The sequence below is a fragment of the Balaenoptera physalus genome, assembly GCF_965194825.1.
Source record: "Balaenoptera physalus genome assembly, chromosome: 1".
Taxonomy (NCBI): domain Eukaryota; kingdom Metazoa; phylum Chordata; class Mammalia; order Artiodactyla; family Balaenopteridae; genus Balaenoptera; species Balaenoptera physalus.
In genome coordinates, this window is record NC_138882.1 from 173,477,457 (window position 1) to 173,501,755 (window position 24,299).

The 24,299-nt window shown below is 40.7% G+C and overlaps 1 protein-coding gene across 24 annotated transcripts in view; it reads right to left on the bottom strand.

Moving 5' to 3' along the window:
* The window catches only part of EPB41 (erythrocyte membrane protein band 4.1), a 203,104-nt gene that overhangs the window by 3,448 nt on the left and 175,357 nt on the right, over nt 1–24,299 (bottom strand). For all 24 annotated transcript variants that reach the window (XM_082439801.1, XM_082439812.1, XM_082439823.1 and 21 more), the window contains 4 exons: nt 23,865–23,993; nt 10,955–11,056; nt 2,685–2,765; nt 5–109 (listed from right to left, as the gene is read on the bottom strand). In XM_082439801.1, coding sequence (XP_082295927.1) covers nt 11–109; nt 2,685–2,765; nt 10,955–11,056; nt 23,865–23,993 — 411 coding nt within the window. In that variant the 3' untranslated portion in view covers nt 5–10. The remainder of the gene's footprint in view (nt 1–4; nt 110–2,684; nt 2,766–10,954; nt 11,057–23,864; nt 23,994–24,299) is intronic.

The following is a 24,299-nucleotide window of genomic DNA, read 5'->3' on the forward strand; positions in this document are numbered from 1 at the left end:
ATACCTGAGCTCACTCCTCAGAGATTTCGGTTTCCTGATGGACGACCACCTTGGTCACTGACATGTCTGGGTGCTGCTCCTTTGCCTCCTTGATGGCCTGTACGAGGACCTGAGAAAGACAGAAACAACGTCCATCAGGCGGAAAGCAGCCTGGCTGGTGAAAAAGGCAGGGGTCATGGGACACCATTTCTCTGGCAAGTTCAATCTTTCTGTCTACAGAACCAGAGCAGCATGTAGGCTAAGCCAAGCTGATGATGGCCGTACCCACCCTCTCCTGCTTAGGGAGGCTCCTGGACTGAAAACACAGACACAGGGAAAGCTTAGAGCTGTCTTCAAGGAATCAGGGAGGGCCCTGAGGCGTGACAGCCTGGGTGGCTCTGGGAAGATTCACTCAAGAAAGGGAATCTAAAGAACAAAGTGAACTCTGTGTTCAGTGTAGGGTAACCGGGAAGCTCAGGACAGGAGAGGAAAATAGCGAAGCATGCTACAAAAAGGAAGAGATGTCTTTGGCTAAAGTAGAGACAAGAAAGGAAGAAAGAGTGGGAGGGCCCATGACATGCCACATACTGGCCTAAGTACATTACTTATTATTATTTACTTGGTCTTCACAACAACTCAATGAATTAAGGTAGTATCCTTAATTTCATTTTTTAGACGTGGAAACCGAGGTTCAGTGGTTAAAGTGCTTAATGTTTCACAGCTAGTTAAGTAACACAATGGGGATTTTCACTTAAGTCTATGAGACTTTCCTCTTTACCACACTGTTTTTTAGTTTCAGAGGGAGGTGGAAGGGATGACGACCCTATTTTAGTATCTGGAGGAGTTCTGATCATTTTAGAAAAGCTGAAGGGAGCAGAGGGAAAGTCAAAGAAGAACAATGACACGACTATTCCCCTTGGGCTGCAAGTCGCTGAGCCTCAAGCTCAGAGCACCCCAAGGTGGAAGAGCCCAACACAGCCTTTGGGGGATGGCGGCACGGGATTCTCAGTGACAGGCCCCCGTCAGAAAGGACTCTAGCTAGATCTGACCAGCTGACTGCTGACCCTGGCTCTTAAGACTGCTTCTAGGAGGGACGGGAAGAAGGGAAATCCCTCTTTTGGTCTCTTGACTCCATGAAAGCCGTTCTTGGCACCACTGCCTCTACAGGCTCCTGCTCATCCTCCCTCAGCTTGCTTGCTCAAGCAGTCTGCTCACGCTTCAAGGCCCAGCCCAAGCCCCCTCTCTGGTTACTCTGGCCTACATCCTTCTCTCTCTCTGACAGCCTGCACCTTCTTAAAGTGCCCCCTTCTGATCCAGAGTGCACCACATCTTATCCCTTCCACATGTCCCTCATGCCTCAGAGACTGAGGGACACTGGAGCACCTCTCTGAGCTATCAAGTGTGCTTGTCCTTTTGTCCCAATAACCCTGAAAGAAACCTATGATTATCTTTATTTTACAAATGGCAAAACCACAGCTCAGAGAAGTAAAATAACTTGCTCAAGGACACATAACCAGTAAGTTGCAGACTCAGGATTCAACCCAGGTCTGTCTCACTCCAAATCCAAAACACCTTCCTATGCCATCTAGCACAGATGGAGCACGTGGCAGGGGCTCAGATCACATCAGGCCGCGTAGGTGAGTGCAGGCTGGTAACACAGCAGGATCCCTTGAGCTGGGGCAAATAGACTGCAAGGCCTCCCACTTGGGCTTTTTGCAGCCTTGTTGCTGGGAACCTCAGCCCGGTGTTCTCAGCTGTAAGTCTCAACCCTGCTACCAAGGGAACTGCCAGCACTGCAGCTCAGTCTATTTTTTTTTTTAAGGCACTCAGCATATCAGCATAAAGGCCACAGAACTATTGCTCCAGCACTCCTGTCAATGATTCCAGAAGCATTTACATGCAGTCTCTTCCACCCCTGCTTTTCTGTAGCTTTACTGTTCTAACCTCACCCAGCAGAGAATTGGGAACATTAATCCTGACCTTATTATTTGCTAATTGCTTGAAGCACACAATTAGCACCTAATTAACATAAAAGCATAGAATTTTAGCACTCAGAGGGCCCAGAAATTAGCTAGATCAACCTACTCTCTTTTAGGAGAGAACAAAAAAAAATATGGGAGGTAAAGTGATTTGCCCAAGGTCATACAACAAGTTAGTGATAGATCTAGGACAGAAATCAAGTTCCAGGTCTCCTGAGTTCCAGCCCATGACACTGTGTCCCCTCTAGCTTGCCCCTCTGAGGGTAGAGACCACACGCTGGTTTGATATCGTCTACTGTCTCCAGCACAGGTTTGGGTACATGATATCCCCTGAACAGCACAGCTCCATTTACTTGGAGCCCACCACATGCCCCACAATGTACATCTGTATCTCACTTGATTCTCACAACAACCTTGAAGGAAGATTCTATCTTATAGATGAGGAAACGGAGGCCTAGGGAGTTAGAGCTAGAATATGGTAAGAACTAGGATTTGAGTCTAAAGCCCATGTTCTTTGCATTACACTTCCCTGCTTCTCCAATCTACGGCCCCCATCCCACAGACCTCAGTGATCCGATTCTCTTTGTCCTTCTTCTCGATTAAGAGCTAGAGTAGCTGAGAGGGCTCCTTGGAGATAAAGCTGTTATCTTTTGCAAGCCAATTTCGGTGTCCATTAGTGATCCTGCCCCAGAACCTCTCCCATGCCCAGAATCTCAGCATTCCCACCTGATCATGGTCAATATCGGCATCTCCTGTGATCACAATTCTCTTTTCAATCCGGGTCTCTGAAATCCCACCTTTTACAGTCTGAAACCAAAGGGAGGTGACCATATGAGAAAGAAAGAAAGAAAAACCCAAACAGCAAAACAAAACAACAGCAAGAAATTAGTCTGAAAACTATACTCCAAATTTTAATCTGCTGCTGGGTACTGAATAGGGTAGCTTTCTCACACACTTGTTCAAAATCTTGGCTGGACCTGCTAAAATGAGCACACGCCTATTCCCTAGTATTGCTAAAATCTTTAATAAGCTAAACAGAAAGTCATAATTCTCTATTATTTATTTTTCTTCCTCCCAAACACCATGGAATTTCTGTGAGTAAACAAAACAGGTGTTCCTTTTTGCTCTTTTCCTGTATATTTTGATTGTTTTCAAGAGACAAACAAATCAGAAGACTATGAACAAAAAATGTCATGCAGCTTGAAATTAGGCTCTTTATTTTAAAACATTTTCATATTACTAATGTCAAAAGACCCTCAAATAATCCCCCCAGGGTAGGTAGGTTTCCCTACTTCACAGATGAGGAAACCATGGTCTAGACACATTAAGTAACTGGCTTCCAGTCATCTGTGTGTTGATGATGGAGCTTGGTCAGGAATCTAGATTTCTTATTTACAAGAAAATGCTTTTTCATCTAGTGCTACCGCAAACATGGATTGTCTCTGATTTTCTGGGAGTAGTTCCAATTTTAGATACTTTGTCCCTCTTGCCCCCATAAACAATATTCTAATAATTTCAATATTTCAGCATCCAAACTACAGTTCCCATGGCCTTGATCCTGGACATGACATAAAAATTCTTTGTGAGACCCTGAGTTCTGATTTTTGGCTTGGAAAATATGGTTGCTTAATAATACCAACAACACCTGCCCTTAAACTGACTTTTTTAAAAATAGATCTTTATTGGAGTACAATTGCTTCACAGTACTGTGTTAGTTTCTGTTGTACAACAAAGAGAATCAGCCATATGCATACATGTATGCCCATATCCCTCCCACCCTCCCTATCCCACCCCTCTAGGTCATCCCAAAGCACCGAGCTGATCTCCCTGTGCTATGCTGCTGCTTTCCACTAGCTAACTATTTTACATTCGGTAGTGTATATATGTTGATGCTACTCTCACTTCGCCCCAGCTTCCCCCCCCCACCGTGTCCTCAAGTCCATTCTCTATGTCTATGTCTTTATTCCTGCCCTGCCACTTGGTTCATCAGTACCATTTTTTTTTTTTAGATTCCATATATATGTGTTAGCATACAGTATTTGTTTTTCACTTTCTGACTTACTTCACTCTGTATGACAGACTCTAGGTCCATCCACCTCACTACAAATAACTCAGTTTCATTTCTTTTTTTTTTTTTAATAAATTTATTTATTTATTTATTTATTTTTGGCTGTGTTGGGTCTTCGTTTCTGTGCGAGGGCTTTCTCTAGTTGCGGCAAGCGGGGGCCACTCTTCATCGCGGCGCGCGGGCCTCTCACTATCGCGGCCTCTCTTGTGGCAGAGCACAGGCTCCAGACGTGCAGGCTCAGTAATTGTGGCTCACGGGTCTAGTTGCTCCGCAGCATGTGGGATCTTCCCAGACCAGGGCTCAAACCCGTGTCCCCTGCATTGGCAGGCGGATTCTCAACCACTGCGCCACCAGGGAAGCCCCTTTTTTTTTTTTTTTTTTTTTTTTTTTTTCATTTCTTTTTATGGCTGAGTAACATTCCATTGTATATATGTGCCACATCTTCTTTATCCATTCATCTGTTGACGGACATTTAGGTTGGTTCCATGTTCTGGCTATTGTAAACAGTGCTTCAGTGAACATTGTGGCACGTGTCTCTTTTTGTTTTTTTTCTTTTAATTAATTATTTATTTATTTATTTTTGGCTGCATTGGGTCTTCGTTGCTGCATGCAGGCTTTCTCAAGTTGCGGCGAGTGGGGGCTACTCTTCGTTGAGGTGCGTGGGCTTCTCATTGCGGTGGTTTATTTTGCTGTGGAGAACGGGCTCTAGGCACATGGGCTTCAGTAGTTGTGGTACATGGGTTCAGTAGTTGTGGCTCAGGGACTCTAGAGCACAGGCTTGGGCTTAGTTGCTCCGTGACATGTGGGATCTTCCCGGACCAGGGCTCGAACCCATGTCCTCTGCATTGGCAGGCAGATTCTTAACCACTGCGCCACCAGGGAAGTCCCCGTGTCTGTTTTTGAATTATGGTTTTCTCAGGGTATATGCCCAGTAGTGGGATTGCTGGATCATAGGGTAGTTCTTTTTTTTAGTTTATTAAGGAACCTCCATACTGTTCTCCATAGTGGTTGTATCAGTTTACATTCCGACCAACAGTGGAGGAGGGTTCCCTTTTCACCACACCCATTCCAGCATTTACGGTTTCTAGATTTTTTGATAATGGCCATTCTGACCAGTGTGAGGTAATACCTCATTGTAGTTTTGATTTGCATTTCTCTAATAATAAGTGATGTTGAGCATCTTTTCATGTGCCTCTTGGCCATCTGTATGTCTTCTCTGGTGAAATGTCTATTTAGGTCTTCCACCTATTTTTTAATTGAATTGTTTGGTTTTTTTTGTATTGAACTCCATGAGCTGGTTGTATATTTTGGAGATTAATCCTTTGTCCGTTGTTTCATTTGCAAATATTTTCTCCTATTCTGAGGGTTGTCTTTTTGTCTTGTTTATGGTTTCCTTTGCTGTACAAAAGCTTTTAAGTTTACTTAGGTCCCATTTGTTTATTTTTGGGTTTATTTCCATTTCTCTAGGAGGTAGATCAAAAAAGATCTTGCTGTGGTTTATGTCAAAGAGCGTTTTTCCTATGTTTTCCTCTGAGTTTTATAGTGTCTGGTCTTACATTTAGGTCTTTAATCCATTTGGAGTTTATTTTTGTGTATGGTATTAGGGAGTGTTCTAATTTCACTCTTACATGTAGTTGTCCAGTTTTCCCAGCACCACTTATTGAAGAGGCTGTCTTTTCTCCATTGTATGTTCTTGCCTCCTTTGTCAAAGATAAGGTGACCATATGTGCGTGGGTTTATCTCTGGGCTTTCTATCCTGTACCATTGATCTATATTTCTGTTTTTGTGCCAGTACCATACTGTCTTGATTACTGTAGCTTTGTAGTTTAGTTTGAAGTCAGGGAGCCTGATTCCTCCAGCTCTGTTTTTCTTTCTCAAGATTGCTTTGGCTATTTGGGGTCTTTGTGTCTCCATACGAACTGTAAAGTTTTTTGTTCTAATTCTGTGAAGAATGCCATTGGTAGTTTGATAGGGATTGCATTGAATCTGTATATTGCTTTGGGTAGTATAGTCATTTTCACAATATTGATTCTTCCAATCCAAGAACATGGTATATTTCTCCATCTGTTTATGTCATCTTTGATTTCTTTCATCAGTGTTTTATAGTTTTCTGAGTACAAGTCTTTCGCCTCCTTAGGTAGGTTTATTCCTAGGCATTTTATTCATTTTGTTGCGATGGTAAATGGGATTGTTTCCTTAATTTCTCTTTCTGATTTTTCCTTGTTAGTGTATAGGAATGCCAGAGATTTCTGATTTTTTTTTTTAATGTTCCTGATCTTAGTAGAAATGCTTTCAGTTTTTCACCATTGAGTATGATGTTTGCTGTGGGTTTGTCATATATGGCCTTTATCATGTTGAGGTAGTTTCCCTCTCTGCCCATTTTCTGGAGAGTTTTTATCATAAATGGATGTTGAATTTTGTCAAAAGCTTTTTCTGCATCTATTGAGATGATCATATGGTTTTTATTCCTTAATTTGTTAATATGGTGTACCACATTGATTGATTTGCATATATTGAAGAATTCTTGCATCCCTGGGATAAATCCCACTTGATGATGGTGTATGATCCTTTTAATATGTTGTTGGATTCTGTGTGCTAGTATTTTGTTCAGGATTTCTGCATCTATGTTCATCAGTGATATTGGTCTGTAATATTTTATGTGATATCTTTTTCTGGTTTTGGTTTCAGGGTGATGGTGGCTTCGTAGAATGAATTTGGGAGTGCTCCTCCCTCTGTAATATTTTTGGAGAGTTTGAGAAGGATTGGTGTTAGCTCTTCTCTAAATGTTTGATAGAATTCGCCTGTGAAGCCATCTGGTCCTGGACTTTCGTTTGTTGGAGGATTTTTAATTACAGTTTCAATTTCATTACTTGTGATAGGTCTGTTTATATTTTCTAATTCTTCCTCGTTCAGTCTTGGAAAATTGTACCTTTCTAAGAATTTGTCCATTTCTTTGTGGTTGTCAATTTTATTGGCATATAGTTGTTTGTAGTAGTCTCATAATCCTTTGTATTTCTGTGGTGTCAGTTGTGATTTCTCCTTTTTCATTTCTTATTTTATTGATTTGCATCCTCTCCCTTTTTTTCTTGATGAGTCTGGCTAAGGGTTTATCTATTTTGTTTATCTTCTCAAAGAACCATCTTTTAGTTTTATTGATCCTTGCTACTGTTTTCCTCATTTCTATTTCATTTATTTCTGCTCTGATCTTTATGATTTCTTTCCTTCTACTGACTTTGGGTTTTCTTTGTTCTTCTTTCTCTCATTGATTTAGGTGTAGGGTTAGGTTGTTTATTTGAGATTTTTCTATTTCTTGAGGTGAGATTGAATGCTATAAACTTCCCTCTTAGAACTGCTTTTGCTGCATCTCATAGGTTTTGGGTCACTGTGTTTTCATTGTCATTTGTTTCTATGTATTTTTTTATTTCTTCCTTGATTTCTTCAGTGATCTCTCGGTTATTTAGCAACACATTGTTTAGCCTCCAAGTATTTGTGGTTTTTATAGTTTTTTTTCCTGTAGTTGATTTCCAATTTCATAGCATTGTGGTCAGAAAAGATACTTGATATGATTTCACTTTTCTTAAATTTTCCGAGGCTTGATTTGTGACCCAATGTGATCTATCCTGGAGAATGTTCCGTGTGCACTTGAGAAGACAGTGTACTCTTCCACTGCTGGGTGGAATGTTCTATAAATATCAATTAAATCTACCTGGTCTATTGTATCATTTAAAGCTTGTGTTTCCTTAGTTATTTTCTGTTTGGATGATCTGTCCATTGGTGTAAGGGGGGTGTTAAAGTCCCCTACTATTATTGTGTTACTGTCTATTTCCACTTTCCTGGTTGTTAGCATTTGCCTTATGTATTGAGGTGCTCCTATGTTGGGTGCATAAACATTTATAATTGTTATATCATCTTCTTGGATTGATCTCTTGATTATTATGCAGTGTCCTTCCTTATCTCTTGCAACAGTCTTTATTTTAAAGTCTATTTTATCTGACACAAGTATTGATACTCCATTGATTTCCATTTACATGGAATATCTTTTTCCATCTCCTCATTTTCAGTCTGTATGTGTCCCTAGGTCTGAAGTGTGTGTCTTGTAGACAGCATATATATGGGTCTTGTTTCTGTATCCATTCAGCCAGTCTGTGTCTTTTGGGTGAGGCATTTAATCCATTTACATTTAAGGTTATTATCGATATGTATGTTCCTATTACCATTTTCTTTTTTTTTAAATTAATTAATTAATTTATTTTTGGCTGCGTTGGGTCTTCATTGCTGCGTGCGGGGTTTCTCTAGTTGTGTCAACGGGCTTCTCTTTGTGGTGGCTTCTCTTGTTGCGGAGCATGGGTCCTAGGTGTGCAGCCTTCAGTAGTTGTGGTGCGTGGGCTCAGTAGCTGTGGCTCGCAGGCCCTAGAGTGCAGGCTCAGTAATTGTGGTGCACGGGCTTAGTTGCTCTGCGGCATGTGGTATCTTCCCAGACCAGGGCTCGAACCTGCGTCCCCTGCATTGGCAGGCAGATTCTTAACCACTGCACCACCAGGGAAGCCCCCTATTACCATTTTCTTAATTGTTTTGAGCTTGTTTTTGTGGGTCTTTTTCTTCTCTTGTGTTTCCCGCCTAGAGAAGTTTCTTTAGCATTTGTTGTAAAGCTGGTTTGGTGGTGCTGAATTCTCTTAGCTTTTGCTTGTCTGAAAAGCTTTTGATTTCTCCCTTGAATCTGAATGAGATACTCGCTGGGTAGAGTACTCTTGGTTGTAGGTTTTTCTCTTTTATCACTTTAAGTATATCCTGCCACTCCCTTCTGGCCTGCAGAGTTTCTGCTGAAAAATCAGCTGATAACCTTATGGGGATTCCTTTGTAGGTTATTTTTTGTTTTTCCCTTGCTGCTTTTAATATTTTTTCTTTGAATTTAATTTTTGTTAGTTTGATTAATATGTGTCTTGGGATGTTTCTCCTAGGGTATATCCTGTATGGGACTCTCTGCTCTTCCCGGATTTGGGTGACAATTTCCTTTCCTATGTTAGGGAAGTTTTCCACTATAATCTCTTGAAATATTTTCTCAGACCCTTTCTATTTCTCTTCTTCTTCTGGGACCCTATAATTCGAATGTTGGTGCATTTAGTGTCTCTGAGACTGTCTTCAATTCTTTTCATTCTTTTTTCTTTATTCTGCTCCTTGGCAGTTATTTCCACCATTCTGTCTTCCAGCTCACTTATTCATTCTTCTGCCTCAGTTATTCTGTTATTGATTCCTTCTAGTGTATTTTTCATTTCACTTATTGTGTTGTTCATCTCTGTTTGTTTGTTCTTTAGTTCTTCTAGATCTTTGTTAAATATTTCTTGCATTTTCTCAATCCGTGCCTCCATTCTATTTCCGACATTCTGGATCATCTTTACTATCATTACTCTGAATTCTTTTTCAGGTAGATTGTCTATTTCCTCTTCATTTATTTGGTCTTGTAGGTTTTTACCTTGCTCCTTCATCTGTGACATATTTTTTTGCCATATCATTTTTTATTTTCTTTTTTTTATGAGTGGGATTGTATTCCTGTCTTACTGGTTGTTTGGACTGAGGCTTCCAACACTGGAGTTTGTAGGCTGTTGGGTAGAGCTGGGTCTTGGTGCTGAGATGAGGACCTCTGGGAGACGTCATTGTGATGAATGTTCCCTGGGGTCTGAGGCTCTCTGTTAGTCCAGTAGTTTGGACTCAGAGCTCCCACTGCAGGAACTTCAGCCCGACCCCTGGCTCGTGAACCAAGATCTCGCAAGCCCATGCCGGGTGGCAAAAAAAAAAAAAAAAGGAGAACAATAACAAAGTAAAAAATAAAATTAGATTAGGAAACTACCAGATATGTTAGAAAAAATATAAAAATAAAAATATGGATGAAACAACAACCGGAAGGTAAAACAGAGCCACAATAGTAAAAAAGAGGAGAAAAAAAAAAAGTGGAAAAGGCCTTGGCTGTGGAGGGCGGGGCCTAAGCAGGGGTGAGGTTTGGGTGGTGGGCGGGGCCTATGCTTAGGACCCACAGGGCTGGAAAAGGCCCTGGTGGGGGAAGGGGTGGTGGGGCCTAGGCTCAACAGAACAGAAGGGACCCAGTGCCCCCTGACTCCTGCCTCTGGTCTCAGAGGGCAGGGGACCCCCCTCCCCCCCCCCACCCCAGCTTCCTGGGCTCGAGTGGGCGGGGCAAACGCCCTTCGCTCCTTTCCCGCTCCTCCAGTCCTGAAGGGCCCCTCCCGCCTGCCTCTCCTGTTCTCTCCTGGCCTTCCTCCTATGCCCCCAGGACCCACCCAGCCCAGAGGGGACCTCTGAGGGCATAGGACCTGCCCGAGAGCTGGGCAGACTTCCCCGGCCCATTGGGCAGGGGAAACGCTGGGCATGCTCCCCCCTTACCTGAGCCTCCGAGGGTCCCTCCAGGCGTGGGAACCCCTCCCCCTTCTCAGCCACCCTTCAGGGGCTCCAGTCCTGTCCAGCCTCCACTTCTCCTCCCCCCTCAGTCCCCCCACATCCTACCGGTTCACTTGGGGGTTCTTCCCATCTCCTTGGGCATCGGGGTCCCGCACCAGCATTCAGCAGGCGCCCTAGTTGTGGGGAGACGTGAACTCTGCAACTGACTTTTTAAACTGACTTTTTAGGCTGACCTCCACAGCCAGATAGGGGACTCACTGACCAGGGAGACAGACGAATGTGTAAAGAGAACAACCACATGTGACTTTAACGAGACCACGAAGTAGGCAGGGATGCTCAGGGTCTCCCTGGGTTTATTGCTGGGGAAAGCAGCAGGGCCTTTCCACCCCGGACACTGGGAATAATTTGGCTCAGTAAGGAAGAAGCTGAAAACCCTTGCTTATGGACCGGGGTTCTTGCAGAGAGGCAGCAAACTTGGCATGCCACTGGATTTCAGAAGGAATTTCTAGCTGTCTATTACCTTGGTAATTTGAGTTGTGGTGGTGCTGCTGGTGGTCTCAGATGTGATGGTCTGAGCTGTCAGCAAGACTCCTGGGTCCAAGTCCCCGTTGCTGTCGTCAGTCTGCAGAAGGAGACACAACTCATCACCATGCCTGTCAGGAAACCTCATGGGCAAATGTTGTAGATGCAGCTTTGCTCTGCAGCTGCACGTTCTAAAGCAAAAACCCAATTCCCTTACAGTGATCTCTTAATTAATAAATAAAATTAATCCCCTGGGAACAAAGCTCCTTCTAAAATAGTTGGACAAGTCCAGTTTCCCCAGCATTGGGTCACTGACAGGAGTGGATGAGAAAAAGGAGGCAGGAGTGTAACCACAGGTTCAACAAGAGTGACAATAACTATGCACATGTATACAGCATTTTATAGCTCATAAACGGCTTTCAAAACTTTATCTTTTTTGATGCTTACACAAGCCCTATGAATATAAATAGAAAAGGCAGAAACTTATTAGCACTCCCAGGTAAGACTCAGGCTCAGAGAAAGTGAATGATTTGCCCAAGGACTCAAAACTAATCCTCTCCACAAACCTGGAGCTCTTTACACACCACCCAAGGCAGGAAGGAAAGGTATAAACTCTTGGTTGCTAAAGCATGGCTAGGTTCTGAATCATAGGACAGAACTTTCCAGAAAGAACAAGGAAAGGTCCTTGCTGGGGTTTAAGGGACCAAGGAATCTGAGGCTATCTTTTATGAAAATCATGATGGGAGACTGGAGCACATGAGATAGGAAATGTCCTTTTAAGGCAAAGTGGGAGGAAATACATATAATATCTCAATGACATTTCTGACAACAAAACTTTTATTGAAAGGGATCCTCGTCATTATAGGAGGGGTTTAAAAGTATTTAATGCTGGGCTACACAACTAATCCATACAGAGGACAAGGGCTGGGGCTATTTCTTTTTTCTCCAGAGCTCACTGTACTATGACCAAAGTAAATATATTATCATCAGGCTGAGAAATGACATTAGCAAAAAGGAAGAGAGATGGCTGGCAGGAACCAAACTCAGCCTGATGAACAGTTATCAGCAACCATTTGGGCCATTAGCAGACTCAGAGCTGCTGACAACCTCTGACCAAGATGGAAACAAATGAGATGAGGAGGCTGGAGGCTGCCTACAGCTACATGCTTTTCAGATAAAATACCTGGTACTGGTATTGTACACTGACTCAGAGGGGTATTTAGAGAATTGCAATTATTTTCACAAAGAATTCTGCAGCAGGGCTTCCCTGGTGGCGCAGTGGTTGAGAATCTGCCTGCTAATGCAGGGGACACGGGTTCGAGCCCTGGTCTGGGAAGATCCCACGTGCCACGGACCAACTAGGCCCGTGAGCCACAACTACTGAGCCTGCGCGTCTGGAGCCTGTGCTCCGCAACAAGAGAGGCCGCGATAGTGAGAGGCTCGCACACCGCGATGAAGAGTGGCCCCCGCTTGCCGCAACTGGAGAAAGCCCTCGCACAAGAACTAAGACCCAACACAGCCATAAATAAATAAATAAATAAATAAAATTTTAAAAAATAAAAAGAATTCTGCAGCAAGCAATGTGCTAGGTTACCATCCTTCTCTGCCGCTTTATATAAGTCATTTGCATTATAAGCAGAGGCCTCCAACTTTTTTATGAGCAGGGCCACATTTCATTGAGCCAAAACTTTGAGATACTGTGGGGAGGGCAGAAGGAGGAGAAGAGAATTAGGAAAGAGAAGAGTCCCTGGCTGGATTCACTTCCAGGTAGGAATATGGACAAAACAAAGAGAGGGAATATGATTGTGTCACCTAAGTCTTTCACACACGTCACCCTCATACCAGGCATATTATTGGCTGGTTTACTAACACTTTCTTCAGCCCAGACATATTTATCTACCTTAGATTCAGACTCAACTAACATTTATTGCACTTGTACTATATGCCAAGCACATAATGCAACTGTTACCTCAATCACACCTCTAAGTATCTGAAGTAGGTACTATTATTATACTCACTGTATAGTTAAGAAAAGTGAGGTCCAGAGAGGTTAAATAATTTGCCAAAGGGATTTCCCTGGTGGTCCAGTGGTAAAGAATCCACTTTCTAATTCAGGGGATGCAGGTTCGATCCCTGGTCAGGGAACTAAGATCCCACATGCCACAGGGCAACTAAGCCCGCGCGCCACAACTACTGAGCTCGTGCGCCTCAACTAGAGAGCCCACGTGCAACAAACTACAGAGCCCATGTGCCCTGGAGCCTGCACGCCACAACTAGAGAGAAGCCCATGTGCTGCAACAAAAGATCCAGCGTGCCACAACTAAGACCCGATGCAGCCAAAAAAATAAAAGTAAATTAATTAATTAAATAAAATAAAAAGAAACCTTAAAAAAATAATAATTTGCCAAGGTTCTATGCTAATAAGTGCTTGAACTAGGACTGAGGGCAAAGATTTCCTATCTGAAGATTGGGGTTCAGGTCCCAGCTCAGACAGTGGCTGGCTGTGGAACCTTGGGCAAGTCATTCTGACTTTTCTGAGCTTTAGTTTTCTCATTTTTATAACAGGCTACCCTGTAAGATGTGCTCTGCCTCCACTGTAGCACTGCTGTGAAGATCAAAAGAGATTTTAGAAATAAAAGTACATTATAAGTTGTTATTAAGAATTTGTGTGCCAATATATACACAATGGACTATTACTCAACCATAAAAAAGAATGAAATAATGCCATTTGTAGCAACATGGACGGATGTAGAGATTATCATACTAAGTGAAGCAAGTCAGACAGAGAAAGACAAATACCATATGATATCACTTATATGTGGAATCTAAAAAAATGATACAAATGAACTTATTTACAAAACAGAAATAGACTCACAGACATAGAAAACAAACTTATGGTTACCAAAGGGGAAAGGGTTGGGGGAGAGGGATAAATTAGGAGTTTGGGATTAAAATATACACACTATTATATATAAAATAACCAACAAGGACTTACTGTATAGCATAGGGAACTATACTAAATATCTTGTAATAACCTATAATGGAAAAGAATCTAAAGAACAGATATATACATGTATGTATAACTGAATCACTTTGTTGTACACCGAAACACAACATTGTAAATCAACTATATTTCAATAACAATTTTTTTAATCCAAAAAAAAAAAAGAATTTGCGTGCCAAGAGGGCTAAACCTTTTTGAAGAGCTCCTCCTCTACTAAACCTAAGAATCTATTTTTTTCTACCTCCCTCCCACCCCCTTCCTCCTCCTTTTCTGTCTCTGAAGAAGGTGGAAGAGGGAGGAGACATTGTTATGATTTCCAACTTAACACTCGTCCCACATGGGGCCTCTTTTCTTACCAGTGTTTTCTCAAAATGGTGCTGTAGCTTTCACAGTTGCTTATAAAGTTAACCATCCCTTTATCCTATGACACAGCAGTTCCACTCTTAGGTGTTTACCCAAGATAAGTGAAAACATATGTCCACAGAAAGACTTGCACATGAATGTTTAAAGCAGCTTTATCCATATTTGCCCCCAACTGGAATCAACTCAACTGTCCATCAACAAATGAAAGGATAAACAAATTGCGGTATATTCATGCAATGGAATACTACTCAACAATAAAAAACAGTGAACTATGGATTCATATAACATGGATGAATCTGAAAAACATGTTCAGACACAAAAGGGTATGACTATACACTTACATTTATATGAAGTTCAAGAACAGGTAAAACTAAGCTATGATAACAGAAATCAGAGCAGTGGCTGCCTAGAGGGATAGGGATGGACTGGCAAAGGCTATGAAGAAAGTTTCAGGAGTGATGAAAATGTTCTGAACCCAAATGTGTCTTGGTTACACAGGTAGATACATTCGTCAAAACTAATCAAAAATTGAACTCTTAACATCTGTGCATAGCACTGTATGTAAATGTTACCTCAGGTACACATACATGCACATATATGCAAACAGTAAAACCCTATTCTGGCTCCCCACCTCCTCCCGCCATGTCCCAAAATGTAGGAATTATGGATGGATTTAAAAAAGGTTCTCAGGTTTACTTGTCTGGAAAGATAGTAAAAACACAAGCAGAAATAATTATAGTAAGTAAACAATAACAATAGCAAAAAATTATCTGGTGCTTATTATGTGCCAGGTACTTTTTTCTACAAATTATTTACAGCATACTGCACTGAGCTTTTTCATTCACCAGTTTATCACGTAGATATTCCCATCAGAAGCTTTTAAAAATAACTGTAAAGAATTACCTTAATTGGATGTACTATAATTTATTTAACCTGTTCCCTATTGATGGACATTTAGATTGCTTCCATGGTAGTGACAACTTAATTTGAAACGCACATTGTGAAACTCACATTTTATGTACATTAACTCATTTATTCCTCTCAACAACCCTATGAGGTAGAACTATTATTAGCCCCATTTTACAAATGAGGAAACTGAGGCACACAGTGATTCAGTAACTTGACTACACACTAGTCAATGATGGAGCAGGTTCAAACCCAGGAAATCTAATTCCAAAGTCAATACTTTTCCCCACTATACTCCACTGTCTAGTCAATAAGAAGTAATTTGTATCTTGGCTGACTGTCTTAGAGGTATAACAATATAATATCTACCATTTTGGAATAGCCACTATGTGCCAGGCAAATATTATCTTTATCTCAGTGACCTTAAAAAGCTATTTTTCAGAAGAGAAAGCTAAGGCTCAGAGGTTAAGTGAGTTGCTGAAGGTCATGAAACCAGCAAGTGTTGGAATGAAGATCCAGGTCTCTCTAACTCCAAAGCCCACATGCTTTATCTTGTACTTCATAATGCCTCTGTATTTCTCTTACATGCTAGGATATTTAAAAATGACTGCTTCCTTTCCCCTTTTTGTAGGGGCTATACTCAAACCAAACATGGGCTTCTGTGGTCAGGATGGCCCTAACAACTTTTTTAATAATTTTTTTTAATATAAATTTATTTATTTTTGGCTGTGTTGGGTCTTCGTTTCTGTGCAAGGGCTTTCTCTAGTTGCGGCGAGCGGGGGCCACTCTTCATCGCGGTGCGCAGACCTCTCACTATCGTGGCCTCTCTTGTTGCGGAGCACAGGCTCCAGACGCGCAGGCTCAGTAGTTGTGGCTCACGGGCCCAGTTGCTCCGCGGCATGTGGGATCTTCCCAGACCAGAGCTCGAACCCGTGTCCCCTGCATTGGCAGGCAGATTCTCAACCACTGCGCCACCAGGGAAGCCCAATAATTTATTTTGAACTATTAAAAACATTTTTTTATATGCACATGCTACAAAATTTTAAATCTTTAAAATGGAGATCAATGAAATGTTGGTCTCCCTCCCACTCCTAACCACAGCCTGCGTCCCAGGCCTCTTCATCCCAGGCCACCACTGGTGGTTTTTTGTTTTTGTTTTTGTTTTTCTAAGTACCCATTCAGAGTTAGTATATTCACATATAAGCCTATTCATACATAGTTGTACATACAACCCTCTTCCCTCCCATAAACAGTAGCATATTATTTATACCATATTGCACTGCATTTTTTCATTTACCGATTTATCACGTAGATTATTCCCATCAGAAGCTTTTTTTAATGGCTGCACAGAATTGCCTTAATTGGATGTACCATAATTTACAAACATGTTCCCTACTGATAGTTAGGTTGTTTCCATGGTAGTGACAACTTAAAGGGTTCCCTCCCATCTGCAAGTACTTATTTTCTAAACATCCCTGGCTCATTGTGTGCACGATCTTAAAGGAATGTCCCCTGACTTCCTTTGTAGTCCCCTTCACTGCCAAGTCCTGTTCATCCATCACTGTCTCTCCTGACGCAGCTCTTTCTTCTTGTTTCCTCAGGCTACACCTCAGTTCTTCACAAGCATCCCGCCAGACCTCCCGTAGCCGTATTCCTGTCTCTAGGCAGCCTCTCCTTTAACAGGTGCAGCACACAGCTTTAGGAACCATCTTCCAAAAGCACTGCTTTAATTAGGCCACTTTATCACCACTACCAGAAAACTTGAAGCAACCTCTCATTATTTACCAAACTCAAATTCTACACTCTAGACCACAAGAGAGAGACACGGGAAGCATACTAACGTTAATTGAATGTCTATGAACGCACCAAGCACTTTACAGACATCATTTCACTTCATCCTCCCTCAAATCTTGCAGTGGTATGTAGTATTATCCCCATTTTACAGGCAGGAAACAGAGGCTTAGGGAGATTAGCGATTTGTTTAAAGTTATCCAGCTAGTACATGGCTGAGCTAGGATACAAATTCTACTTGTCTAATTGCAAAGCACGTGCTTTCAACTGGCAAGTTACACTGCTTCCTAAAGGTGGATATCATCATCCAGTTTATGGTGATGTGAGGATTAACTGAAAGGATTCATGTGAAAACACCCAGCCTGAGCTCCATGTAGCTGCCTCCCTCCCATCATGCAGGCTTCAGCTAAAATGTCACTTTCTCAGAGAGGATTTTCATGACTATTCTAGCCCCAAAATAGCAACTTTTCATGTTATTCCACATTGTCTAACTCTTGATCCTATTTTAGTTTCTTTATAGCACTTATCACTGTCTGAAATTCATACATTTATGTGTTTTATTGCCTGTCTCTCCTGACTAGAATGTCAGTTCCAGAGCATAGGGCCTGTGTCCACCCTGTACACTGTATTGGCCTAACATATAAATGCTCAACAAATATTTGTTGCAGTAATGAATTAACACCTCAGTTTATAGAAGGAAAAGTTTCTCTCACTTTTGGCATCTGTGAATAAAAAAGAAAAACAACTCAGAGGGCAGACAGCAGAAGCAAGAAGAACTACAATCCTGCAGCCTGTGGAACAAAAACCACATTCACAGAAAGATAGACAAGATGAAAAGGCAGAGGGCTATGTACCAGATGAAGGAACGAGATAAAACCCCAGAAGAACAACTAAATGAAATGGAGATAGGCAATCCTGCAGAAAAAGAATTCAGAATAATGATAGTGAAGATGATCCAGGAACTTGGAAAAAGAATGGAGGCAAAGATCGAGAAGATGCAAGAAATGTTTAACAAAGATCTAGAAGAATTAAAGGACAAACAAACAGAGATGAACAATACAGTAACTGAAATGAACACTACACTAGAAGGAATCAATAGCAGAATAACTGAGGCAGAAGAATGGATAAGTGACCTGGAAGACAGAATGGTGGAATTCACTGCTGCGGAACAGAGTAAAGAAAAAAGAATGAAAAGAAATGAAGACAGCCTAACAGACCTCTGGGACAACATTAAACACAACAACATTCTCATTATAGGGGTCCCACAAGGAGAAGAGAGAGAGAAAGGACCAGAGAAAATATTTGAAGAGATTATAGTCGAAAACTTCCCTAACATGGTACAGGAAATAGTCACCCAAGTCCAGGAAGCGCAGAGAGTCCCATACAGGATAAACCCAAGGAGAAACACGCCGAGACACATAGTAATCAAATTGGCAAAAATTAAAGACAAAGAAAAATTATTGAAAGCAGCAAGGGAAAAATGAAAAATAACATACAAGTGAACTCCCATAAGGTTAAGAGCTGATTTCTCAGCAGAAACTCTACAAGCCAGAAGGGAGTGGCATGATATACTTAAAGTGATGAAAGGGAAGAACCTACAACCAAGATTACTCTACCCGGCAAGGATCTCATTCAGATTCTATGGAGAAATCAAAAGCTTTACACACAAGCAAAAGCTAAGAGAATTCAGCACCACCAAACCAGCTCTACAACAAATGCTAAAGGAACTTCTCTAAGTGGGAAACACAAGAGAACAAAAGGACCTACAAAAACAAACCCAAAACAATTAAGAAAATGGTCATAGGAACATACATATAGATAGTTACCTTAAACGTGAATGGATTAAAGGCTCTAACCAAAAGACACAGGCTTGCTGAATGGATACAAAAACAAGACCCATATATATGCTGTCTACAAGAGACCCACTTTCAGACCTAGGGACACATCCAGACTGAAAGTAAGGGGATGGAAAAAGATATTCCATGCAAATGGAAATCAAAAGGAAGCTGGAGTAGCAATACTCATATCAGATAAAATAGACTTTAAAATAAAGAATGTTACAAGAGACAAGGAAGGACACTACGTAATGATCAAGGGAGCAATCCAAGAAGAAGATATAACAATTATAAATATATATGCACCAAACATAGGAGCACCTCAATACATAAGGCAACTGCTAACAGCTATAAAAGAGGATATCAACAGTAACACAATAATAGTGGTGGACTTTAACACCTCACTTACACCAATGGACAGATCATCCAAAATGAAAATTAATAAGTAAACACAAGCTTTATATGAAAAAATAGACGAGATAGATTTAATTGATATTTATAGGACATTCCATCCAAAAACAGCAGATTACACTCTCGTCTCAAGTGCACACGGAACATTCTCCAGGATAGATCACATCTTGGGTCACAAATCAAGCCTCAGTAAATTTAAGAAAATTGAAATCATATCAAGCATCTTTTCTGACCACAACGCTATGAGATTAGAAATCAATTACAGGGGATAAAAACATAAAAAACACAAACACATGGAGGCTAAAAAATACATTACTAAATAACCAAGAGATCACTGAAGAAATCAAAGAGGAAATCAAAAAATACCTAGAGACAAATGACAATGAAAACACGACGATCCAAAACCTATGGGATGCAGCAAAAGCAGTTTTAAGAGGGAAGTTTATAGCTATACAAGCCTACCTCAAGAAACAAGAAAAATCTCAAACAAACAATCTAACGTTACACCTAAAGGAACTAGAGAAAGAAGAACAAACAAAATCCAAAGTTAGTAGAAGGAAAGAAATCATAAAGATCAGAGCAGAAGCAAATGAAATAGAAACAAAGAAAACAATAGCAAAGATCAATAAAACTAAAAGCTGGTTCTTTGAGAAGATAAACAAAATTGATAAACCATTAGCCAGACTCATCAAGAAAAAGAGCGAGAGGACTCAAATCCATAAAGTTAGAAATGAAAAAGGAGAAGTTACAACAGACACCGCAGAAATACAAAGCATCCTAAGAGACTACTACAAGCAACTCGATGCCAATAAAATGGACAACCTGGAAGAAATGGACAAATTCTTAGAAAGGTATAACCTTCCAAGACTGAACCAGGAAGAAATAGAAAATATGAACAGACCAATCACAAGTAATGAAATTGAAACTGATTAAAAATCTTCCAACAAACAAAAGTCCAGGACCAGATGGCTTCACAGGTGAATTCTATTAAACATTTAGAGAAGAGCTAACACCCATCCTTCTCAAACTCTTCCAAAAAATTGCAGAGGAAGGAACACTCCCAAACTCATTCTATGAGGCCACCATCACCCTGATACCAAAACCAGACAAAGATACTACAAAAAAAGAAAATTACAGCCCAATATCACTGATGAATATAGATGCAAAAATCCTCAACAAAATACTAGCAAACAGAATCCAACAACACAGTAAAAGGATCATACACCATGATCAAGTGGGATTTATCCCAGGGATGCAAGGATTCTTCAATATATGCAAATCAATCAATGTGATACACCATACTAACAAACTGAAGAATAAAAACCATATGATCATCTCAATAGATGCAGGAAAAGCTTTTCACAAAATTCAACACTGATATATGATAAAAACTCTCCAGATAGTGGGCATAGGGGGAACCTACTTCAACATAATAAAGGCCATATATGCAAACCCACAGCAAACATCATTCTCAATGGTGAAAAACTGAAAGCATTTCCTGTAAGATCAGGAACAAGACAAGGATGTCCACTCTCACCACTATTATTCAACATAGTTTTGGAAGTCCTAGCCACGGCAATCAGAGAAGAAAAAGAAAAAAAAGGAATACAAATTGGAAAAGAAGAAGTAAAACTGTCACTGTTTGCAAGAATCCTAAAGATGCCACCAGAAAACTACTAGAGCTAATCAATGAATTTGGTAACTTTGCAAGATACAAAATTAATGCACAGAAATCTCTTGCATTCCTATACATTAATGATGAAAAATCTGAAAGAGAAATTAAGGAAACACTCCCATTTACCACTGCAACAAAAAGAATAAAATACCTAGGAATAAACCTACCTAGGGAGACAAAAGAGCTCTATGCAGAAAACTATAAGACACTGATGAAAGAAATTAAACATGATACCAACAGATGGAGAGATATACCGTGTTCTTGGATTGGAAGGATCAATATTATGAAAATGACTATACTACCCAAAGCAATCTACAGAGTCAATGCAATCCCTATCAAATTACCAGTGGCATTTTTTACAGAACTAGAACAAAAAATCTTAAAATTTGTATGGAGACACAAAAGACCCCGAATAGCCGAAGCAGTGTGGAGGGAAAAAATGGAGCTGGAGGAATCAGACTCCCTGACTTCAGACTATACTACAAAGCTACAGTAATCAAGACAATATGGTACTGGCACAAAAACAGAAACATAGATCAATGGTACAAGATAGAAAGCCCAGAGATAAACCCACGCACCTATGGTCAACTAATCTATGACAAAGGAGGCAAAGATATACAATGGAGAAAAGACAGTCTCTTCAATAAGTGGTGCTGGGAAAACTGGACAGCTACATGTAAAATAATGAAATTAGAACACTCCCTAATACCATACACAAAAATAAACTCAAAATGGATTAGAGACCTAAATGTAAGACCAGACACTATAAAACTCTTAGAGGAAAACATAGGAAGAACACTCTTTGACATAAATCACAGCAAGATCTTGATCCACCTCCTAGAGTAATGGAAATAAAAACAAAAATAAACAAATGGGACCTAATGAAACTTAAAAACTTTTGCACAGCAAAGGAAACCATAAACAAGACGAAAAGACAACCCTCAGAATGGGAGAAAATATTTGCAAATGAATCATCGGACAAAGGATTAATCTCCAAAATATATAAACAGCTCATGCAGCTCAATATTAAAAAAAACAAACAACCCAATCCAAAAATGGGCAGAAGACCTAAATAGACATTTATCCAAAGAAGACATACAGATGGCCAAGAAGCACATGAAAAGCTGCTCAACATCACTAATTATTAGAGAAATGCAAATCAAAACTACAATGAGGTATCACCTCACACCAGTTAGAATGGGCATCATCAGAAAATCTACAAACAAATGCTGGAGAGGGTGTGGAGAAAAGGGAACCCTCTTGCACTATTGGTGGGAATGTAAATTGATACAGCCACTATGGAGAACGGTATGGAGGTTCCATAAAGAACTAAATATAGAATTACCATACGACCCAGCAATCCCACTACTGGGCATATACTCAGAGAAAACCATAATTCAAAAAGACACATGCACCCCAATGTTCATTGCAGCACTATTTACAATAGGAAGGTCATGGAAGCAACCTAAATGCCCATCGACAGACGAATGGATAAAGAAGATGTTGTACATATATACAATGGAATATTACTCAGCCATAAAAAGGAACAAAATTGGGTCATTTGTTGAGACGTGGATGCATCTAGAGACTGTCATACAGAGTGAAATAAGTCAGAAAGAGAAAAACAAATATCGTATATTAATGCATATATGTGGAACCTAGAAAATGGTACAGATGAACCGGTTTGCAGAGCAGAAATTGAGACACAGAAGTAGAGAAAAAAATGTATGGACACCAAAGGGGGAAAGCGGCACGGGGTGGGGGTTGTGGTGTGATGAATTGGGAGATTGGGGTTGACATGTATAGACCGATGTGTATAAAATGGACGACTAATAAGAAAAAAAAAAAAAAAAAAAAAAAATATGTATATATATATATATATATATATATATATATATATATATATAAAAGAAAAACAACTCAACACAAGCAACTGAACTCATTGAAATTACTAACAATGAAGGAGAAATATTACTAAAAGTAGGAAGTAAACAAAAATTTTAAGTACTAAATTCTTACATGATTTTAAATTTAATTGTAATAAATTGATTATAATTATTATAGCTGTTTCTTATTTACACTTTCAGGCATGGTGCTCAAGTTGATTCCATACAGCACTGTATTTTATATAAGCTTTACAACAGAATCATGAAGTAGATACTAACATCATGCGGGTGGAGGTGGGGTGTGGGGGCATCAGGGCTCACAGACGTTCAACCACTTGTGTAAGTTAGCAAATGAAGAAGCTGGGACCTGGGGCTTCCCTGGTGGCACAGTGGTTAAGAATCCACCTGCCAATGCAGGGGACACGGGTTCGAGCCCTGATCCGGGAAGATCCCACATGCCGTGGAGCAACTAAGCCCGTGCGCTACAACTACTGAGCCTGCACTCTAGAGCCCGCGAGCCACAACTACTGAGCCCACATGCCACAACTACTGAAGCCCACGCGCCTAGAGCTCGTGCTCCGCAACGAGAGAGGCCGCCGCAATGAGAGAGGCTGCCGCAATGAGAGGCTTGCGCACCGCGGCGAGGAGGGGCCCCTGTTCGCCACAACTATAGAGGGCCCGCGCACAGCAACAAAGACCCAACGCAGCCAAAAATTAATTAATTAATTAATTAATTAAATTTTTAAAAAAGCTGGGACCTGAACTCAGATTTGTTTGACCCAAAGCCCATGTTATCAACCATTACACTAGACTGCCTTCCCTAACTGAATTGGGTGGATATAAGCAATCAGATCCAAGATAATGTTGCTTTTGAAAAAGTATTTTGGGACATCTTGAGATCAGTAATCTCTTCTGAAAAGAACTGCCCCAGAAAAGCCTAGCATTATTTGCAGCAAGTGATTAGCAACCCTGTGAAGAAAGGATATTTATCATGTTTACTGTAGTCTTTGGTTCTGAAACATCAAACTGTGTCCTACCTGGGCAGCCTCATAAGTGATGGTCTTGGTCTCGGTGTGGACTATAGGGACGTCTTTGGTTGGAATTTCACTTTTCACAGCATTGGCAGTGTCTGAGATGGTGACGGTCTGAGTCTTCACCAGGGGAGGCTGTGAAGCAGTAAAGAAACAGAGTTACCGGAGTCTTCTGAAGGCTGTGGAGAACTAAACTTCTGACATTGAGCTGATCAAAGTGATTGCTGTAATCAAGCAAAGGGCTAGCTCAATCTTTGCCCAAGACTTGGACACTATTCCAAAGTAGCCTTGACAAGGTGTCAAATCATGAAAGATATTAAAGAACAGCATTACTATAATCACTTTCATATGCTTAATGGAAAATTATGATATCAGACAGTTACGATTGGTGATATAAAACACTTCAGACTGACCTTCAGAATTTTAATATAAAACTACTTG